Here is an 8,209-nt window from a genome sequence, read left to right on the forward strand (position 1 = left end):
ACCTTACAAAGAAATAAAAAGATCAGACAATGTCTACCATCTACTGATTTGAAAAATGAGAATAAAAGTGATGGCAAGGTATCATTTATTCATGAACCCACTCTCCTCATTCTTGTGTCACTAGGACTCATGTGAGGATAATAAATTAAGACAGGGAAATCTTTAGGCCATGGCAATCAAGCAAAGTCCTAGGCCATGGGTAAGCAAACATTTTCAGAAACAGGCCAGATAGTACATATTTTAGGCTTTTTGACTTTGCAGGCCATATGGCCTGTGCTGCAACGACTCAACTCCACTATTGTAGTGCCAGAGAAACCACCACGGTCCCATATGTAAACGAAGGGTGTATGTCTGGTCCAATAAAACTGTTTACAAAAACAGGCAGAGGACAAAATTTGGCCAGCAGACTGTGGTTTGCCAACACCTTGTCCTAGGCTAGCCCTGATTCAGAGAGAAGTTTTCACAAAGATTTTATAAACTTCCAAATGACAACAGCCTTTTTAGCAGCCCCCATCAATTCTACTCACCTCCCATAAACCACCCACAATACTACCCCTTCTCTATACAGTGGGTTTCTATCATTGTTTGCTATTTCAGTTAGGCTTGAACCTGGCTCCTTGACAGCCCACGGGCAACCTTGAATATCCTAAACTTTGTATACCAGCTCGAGGGAAGTTTGCATTCTTTGCCATTCTTACATGTAGACTTGTTTACAGGAATGTTATCACTGAATTCAAAGTCTGGCAGATATTTTTGCTTATACAAATACATTGTAACTCAATTAACTGGGAGGTGAAGGGAAAAAAGAAAGACAATACGGAAATGTCAAGTCATTTGGAACCATCTGCTGTAAGAAAGCTCCTGAGTGTCTTTACACAAATATTAATATAACTCAACAGGCATATTTGTTGAGCTTCCTACTATGCACAGGAAGCTGTGCCAAGTACTATGTAGAATATGAATACAAAACAAGGAAGGTCTTTGTCTTTATAGAATTTACAAATCATAGGAAAAACTGAAGCAACTCTAATCAAAGAGGACTTTAATTGTCTAAAGTAAGATAAACACAAAATACCCTCAGAAGGGTTCAGGAGGAAAATGTTCAACCTGGAGGAACAAAGAATGGAGAAGGCGGTTATTTTAACTGGGCCTTCAGTGTGCAAAAGAACAACATATGGAACCAACAGCCCCCTGAGGGTCTCTTGTGGATGTGCCAGGCATTGCACAGGTATTTACACTGTCTCATTTAAGGTTTTGTAGGAAAACTTGGGAGGTAAACCTGGTGGGATCAGAGCACAGAGGTCCCTGGATACCAGCTGAAGCATGTGGCCTCATTTCAGGAGGGAGAGGAAGGGGGAGCTCCTGAGGATGTGTGAGCAGGAGAGCCATGTAATTAGAGCCGTGAGGTGAAGGATGGAAAGTAAGGGGAAGAGCTGCAGTGAACAGGGGAACCCAATACTCAAATAGTCATCATGAACCATAATGAGGACCTTGCCGTGAGAATAGGAGTAAAAGAATGCAGATGGATTCTCAATAAAGAGCCTCTAGGATTTGGCCACTGACTGAATGTAAGAAAAGAGGCAGATGGCATTGCTGATAGGGCTCTGATGTGGTTCAGTCTCAAAGTCAGACATGGGCTCAAATTTCAAATGTACGATTTACTAAAAGTGTGACTTCTGAGCTTCAGTGTCCTTGTCTGTAAAATGGAGCTGATAACATTCAACTCACAGGAGATAATACATTTTAAAAGCATGGATACAGTAAGCACTCAATAAATGATAGCTGTTGATAATATATATTCTTGAGAGGGGGAAAGTGTGGTCAATGACAGCTCTGAGTTATTGGGAAAATCTGTGTGTGAGACGGTATCTCATTATGGTTTTTATTTGCATTTCTCTAATGATTAGTGGTGTTACGCATTTTTTCATATGTTTGTTGGCCACCTATGTGTTTTCTTTTGAGAAGTACCTGTTTATGTCATTTGCCCATTTTTTCATGGTTTTTATTTTGTTTTGTTTTGTTTTTTTTTTGCTTGTTGATTTAAGTTCCTTACGGATTCTGGATATTAGACCTTTGTCACTTGCATAGCTGCAAATATTTTCTGCCATTATGTAGGTTGTCCATTTACTCTGTTGATAGTTTCTTTTGCTGTGTAGAAGCTCTTTTGTTTAATTAGCTCCCACTTGTCAATTTTTGGTCTTGTTGCAATTGCTTTTGGAGTCTTTGTCATGAACTCTTTGCCAGGGCCGATATCCAGGCTATAGTATTTCCCAGGTTCCTAGGTTTTGTTCCAGAGTTTTTGTAGGTTTTGGTTTTACATTTAAGTCTTTAGTCCACCTTGAGATGATTTTTGTATATGGTGTAAGGAAGGGGTCCAGTTTCAATCTTCTGCATATGGCTGGCCAGTTATCCCAGCACCATTTATTGAATAGGGAGTCCTTTCCCCATTGTTTGTTATTGTTGGCTTTGCCAAAGATCAGATGGTTGAGGTGTGTGGCTTTATTTCAGAGTTCTCTATTCTGTTCTGTTGGCTTATGTGTTTTGTTTTTGTGCCAGTACCATGGTATTTTGGTTACTATAACCTTGTAGTGTAGTTTGAAGTTGGGTGTTGTGATGCCTCCAGCTTTGTCCTTTTTGCTTAGGAATGCGTTAGCTATTTGGGCTATTTTTTGGTTCCACATGAATTTTAGAATATTTTTTTCTAATTCTGTGAAAAGCATCATTGGTAGTTTGATAAGAATAGCATTGAATCTGTACATTGCTTTGGGTTTTAACAATAATGATTCTTCCTATCCATGAGCATGGAAAGTTTTTTCATTTGTGTCATCTCTGATTTCTTTGAGCAGTGTTTTGTAATTATCGTTGTGGAGCTCTTTCATCTCCCTGATTAGCTGTATTCCTATGTATTTTATTCTATTTGTGGCTATTGTGAATGGAATTGCATTCTTGATTTGGCCCTCAGCTTGGACGTTATCGTTGTATAGAAATGCTACTGATTTTTGTACATTGATTTTGTATCTTGAAACTTTGCTGAAGCTGTTTATCAGATCTAGGAGCTTTTGGGCAGAGACTATGGGATTTTCTAGGTGTAGAATCATATCACCTGCAAAGATAGTTTGTCTTCCTCTCTTCCTATTTTATTTCTTTCTCTTGCCTGATTGCTCTGTCTAGGACTTCCACCGTTGTGTTGAATAGAAGTGGTGAGAGTGGGTATCCTCATCTTGTTCTGGTTCCTAAGGGGAATGCTTCCAGCTTTTGTCCCTTCAGTATGATGGTAGCTGTGGGTTTGTCATAAAAGTCTCTTATTACTTTATTACTTTGAAATATGTCCCTTCAATGCTTAGTTTGTTGAGACAGAACATTTTTATTACCACTGAAAGTTCCATTGAATAGTGCTGCTCTACATGATATCAATAATTTGTAAGCTTCAAAAGAGTTTTCTGCTTTAATGGCTACATTCCTTATATGGTTTCTACCTTCCTTCTTACCCTTCAAGTTTATCTTTGACTAAACCATTGTCTAGGCCTTCATCAGCTGGTCCCCAGCAAGGCATACTGTATGTATACAGGTCTCTTTCTCACTGTGAATTTCTGACAAAGACGTTGCAAAACTAAATGGCAAGTCGTTTTTTGATAAGTGCTCAGGTATTTTCTAGACTTTTTTTTTTTTTTTTTTGAGACGGAGTTTTTGGAGACAGAGTCTCACTCTGTCACCCAGGCTGGAGTGCAGTGACATGATCTCAGCTCACTACAGCCTCCACCCACTAGGTTCAAGCCATTATTGTGCCTCAGCCTCCTAAGTAGCTGGGACTACAGGTGCGTGCCACCACGGCCAGCTTATGTTTGTATTTTTAGTAGAGACAGAGTTTCACCATGTTGGCCTTGGCTGGTCTTGAACTCCTGGCCTCATGTGATCCACCCACCTCAGCCTACCAAAGTGCTGGGATTACAGGTGTGAGCCATTACGCCCTGCCTTCTTATGCTTATTCTCATTATTGCTACAAATATAATTAATAAAGCCAGATTCAATAATTTTAAAGATACAGGTAATACTCTTAGTTCCCATCGGCATAGTCCTTCATGCCAAGTAAGAGCTCCAGGAAAGTTTAAAGATAGCACTGTAGGTTTGTGTTAGCTTCCTATTGCTGCTGTGACAAATTACAACTAACTTTGTAACTTTGTGGCATTTGCCAACACAGACTTATTCTCTTGGAGTTCTGGAGGTCAGAAGTCTGAAATCAGTATCTATGGGCTAAAGTCAAGTTGCTGGCAGCCTGGTTCCTTCTAGAGTCTCTGAGGGGAGGATGGTTTCCTTTTCCTTTCAAGTTTCTGGTGGCCACCCATATTCCTTGGCTTTGGGGCCCCTTCCTTCATCTTCGAAGTGTATCACTCCAGCTCCTGCTTCTGTCAACACATCACCTTTTCCTCTTTGTAGTCAAGTCTCCCTCTGCCTCCGTATAATAAGGACACTTGCAATTACAATTAAGACCAACTCAGATAATCTAAAATAATCCCCTCATCTCAAGATCCTTAACTTACTCACATCTGCAGGATCCCTTTTATTATGTAAGGTAACACACGTTCCAGGAATTGGGATATGGTTATCTTGGGGGCCATTCATTATTCCAATAGTCCCCAACCTTTTTGGCACCAGGAACTAGTTTTGTGGAAGACAATTTTCCCACAGATCAGCGGAAAGGGTGTGGGGGGAGATGATTTCGGGATGATTCAAGCACTTTACATTTATCGTGTACTTTATTTCTGTTATTATTACATTGTAATATATAATGAAAGAATTATACAACTCACCAAAAGGTGGAATCAGTGGGAACCCTGAGCTTGTTTCCCTGCAACTAGATGCTCACATCTGGGGGTGATGGGAGACAGATCATCAGGCATTAGATTCTCATAAGAGTGCACAGCCTAGATCCCTCAAACGTGCAGTTCACAATAGAATTCATGCTCCTATGAGAATCTAATACCACCACTGATCTGACAGGAGGCGGAGTTCAGGTGATAATGCAAGCGATGCGGAGCAGCTGTAAATACAGAGGAAGCTGTGCTCACTGACCCGCTACTCACCCTCTGCTTGGTTCCTAACAGGCCATGGACTGATACGGGGAATAATGCAGGGTTGGGGACCCCTGCATTATTCGGTCTCCCACAAGGTTACATAGAGTATTGGTTAAAAAAAAGTTTGCCCCAGTCAGGCGCGGTGGCTCATGCCTGTAATCCTAGCACTTTGGGAAGATGAGGCAGGTGGATCACCTGAGGTCGGGAGTTTGAGACCAGCCTGACCAACATGGAAAACCCCGTTTCTACTAAAAACACAAAATAAGCCAGGTGTGGTGGCACATGCCTGTAATCTCAGCTACTTGGGAGGCTGAGGCAGGAGAATCGCTTGAACCTGGGAGGCGGAGGTTGCAGTGAGCCGAGATCGTGCCATTGCACTCCAGCCTGGGCAGCAGGAGTGAAACTCCATCTCAAAAAAAAAAAAAGTTTGCCCCTACCAGATTTTTTATCCAGGGCTTTGAATTGAAGCTTAACAATCCGACGAAAGCATGAGGTGTTTGTAATTGTGTTGACAGATATTAAAATGTCTGATGATGCTGGCGACACCTTAGCCACTGGAGACAAAGCGGAAGTTACTGAGATGCCTAATAGTGATTCTTTACCTGAAGATGCAGAAGTGCATTGTGATTCAGCTGCAATTTCACATGAGCCAACACCAGCTGACCCCAGAGGGGAGGGGCATGAAAAGGCAGCTGTGCAGGGTGCAGGGGCTGCCACCATTGGGCCCCCTGTGCAGCCTCAAGATGCCAACACCATGGAGCCCCCTCTCAATGGAGAAGTGACTGAGGATACACTTGCTGAGTGTATTGATTCCGTCAGCCTTGAGGCAGAACCCAGATCCGAAATACCCCTGCAAGAACAGAATTATCCGGTAAGAATGGGTCATTCAGTTCACTTCGGCCTAAGTTCTTGCTTATATCTACCATGTGCAGAGCTAGCAGCAAGCTCTGCAGGTAATGTACTGTGACATCCCCTCTGTCATCAGAAATGTGCTGTGTAGTGAGATTAAACATATATGAAAATAATTTGTCATAATATTTGCATTTTGATAAATATATTATTAACAGTAACAGCCACCAATTATCAGACGCAAGCTGTGTGCCAGGCCCTCTGCTAGGCACTTTATCTGTTATGTAATTCACTCCACCAGCAGTTCAAACCTGGGTATTACTAACTCCAGCTTATACTTGTGGCAACCAGGCTTAGAGATGGTAGCTTGTCCTGGGCTACTTGGTTGTAAACAGAAGATATTGTAATATCAGACATCATGTCTCCGGATAATTAACAAGCCTGATTCCACCCTAAGCAAGTCAATGTTTCTATAAGATCACTTAAAATCTGATGTGTACTTACAAATCCATGGTGGAGATCTTCAGCCTTCAGATCACTGTTTTATCATCACACAACACCTTCCAGGGGAACAGAGGCAGAATGCACTCATCACCCCTCCCCTTTCAGTGCCTGCACCTGTCTCTCAGGGTATGAGATAAGCCAGATCTCTCTGTTGGCACCTGGGCCACCAAGAAGACTATCCCAGCAAGGTTTTCCTGGAGTCTTCACCTCCAGGCATGTGGGGCCAGGCAGGGGTGGGAGACACCCCACATGAAAGGAGGAGACGGGCCGCTCTCCTCATCCTGTCTGGGATGAACTGCCTTCTAGAAAGCGGGTGCAGGAGGGCAGAATTGGGATCTTCCCTCCATGAGCTTGGGCAAGACACCCTAATGTCTCTGCACTTCAGGTTCTTCCTCTACGAAGTGAAGAATTCTCACATGAAGACCTTGATGCATCCTTCTGACTGATGTTTTATGACTCTTGTATTCAAGATTGGGCTTCCCTCACACCCACTTTCCTCAAGGGGTTTGACCCTCAGAACTGTCTGCGATGGGCTTTCTCAGGGGCAAGGTATTTATTTCCCTTCACTGGAAATATTTAAACAAAAGCCAAACAATCATTTTGTAGAGATGTTATGGAAGCAATTTGAGGACCAGCTGGGAGTTTGGATCAAATAGGGTAAACATACACACATTTTTGTTTATGAGTTTCAGGAGGTCACTGACCCTTTGAAGCCATCTATAGATGCCCTAAATAATTAAGAACCCCTAGATCAGAAGTTCTCAACTTTAGCTGAATGTTACCAACCACTGGGGGAGATTTAAAATATATTGAAGCCTGGGCAGCATGGTGAACCCTGTCTCTATGAAAAATATGAAAAATTAGCTGTCATGGTGGCATGTACCTGTAGTCCTTGCTACTCAGGAAGAGGCAAGAAGATCACCGGAACCCAAGTGGTCAAGGCTGCAGTGAGCTGAGATCGCACCATTGCACTCCAGCCTGGGCAACAAGAGTGAGACTCCGTCTCAAAAAAAAATAAATAAAATAAAGTAGAGTATAATGGAATAGAATAGAATAGAAAATATTGATGCTAGGGTCCCAACCCCAAGGATTCTGATTCAGGAATGGGGCTTGGACATCAGCAATTTTTTAAAGTACCCCAAGTGGTTCTAATGTTTGGCCAGGATTGAGAATAATTACTTTAGGATAAAGAATTTTCAAGGTCCTTTTTATGATTCTTTGAGTAGGTGATCTTCAGTATCATTCCAGCTCTAAAATGCTGTAGTGCTACAATAACACTTCAAAAGTATTTGGAGACAGGCCCTTTCATTCTTTTGGCTACTAGGACACTTTTTCATCCGTTAATCTTAGAACAACAATAGCAATAACAGCCACAAAACACACAGGAAGTAAAAGTGGGATATTAATAAGCTGCAGGCTTGGCAGTTTGCATGGTATTGGTGAAGAAATGGACCACTAGATTATGTCAAGAATCAGCCCAAATAGGAAATAGCAGAGTGAGGACCTGACTCCAGAGCCTGCTTTGCCTCCACACTGTCTTTCTCATGTAGGGGGCTATGGTTCCCAATTTTCATCCTAAGTGTTACTGTTAACAAATACCTTGGTACAGTAAGAAAAATATAACTTAGCCACAGCATTCTTACCTAAGATGACTTATACTATAACAAGCTCTACTAATTCAAAATCCATATGCTGTTGATAGATTATACGTTCCAATTTCAGACATAATAATTATAACAGGATTGTTCATGAAGATAGCACAGTAAGGCTGGACATGGTGGCTC

The 8,209-nt window shown here is 41.9% G+C and overlaps 1 protein-coding gene across 1 annotated transcript in view; it reads left to right on the forward strand.

The window, feature by feature from the left end:
- The window catches only part of FAM114A1 (family with sequence similarity 114, member A1), an 82,773-nt gene that overhangs the window by 7,980 nt on the left and 66,584 nt on the right, over nt 1–8,209 (forward strand). The window contains exon 2 of the mRNA XM_011983537.1: nt 5,588–5,943. Coding sequence (XP_011838927.1) covers nt 5,596–5,943 — 348 coding nt within the window. The 5' untranslated portion in view covers nt 5,588–5,595. The remainder of the gene's footprint in view (nt 1–5,587; nt 5,944–8,209) is intronic.

The sequence above is a fragment of the Mandrillus leucophaeus genome, unplaced genomic scaffold (genome assembly GCF_000951045.1).
Source record: "Mandrillus leucophaeus isolate KB7577 unplaced genomic scaffold, Mleu.le_1.0 Scaffold251, whole genome shotgun sequence".
NCBI classification, from domain to species: domain Eukaryota; kingdom Metazoa; phylum Chordata; class Mammalia; order Primates; family Cercopithecidae; genus Mandrillus; species Mandrillus leucophaeus.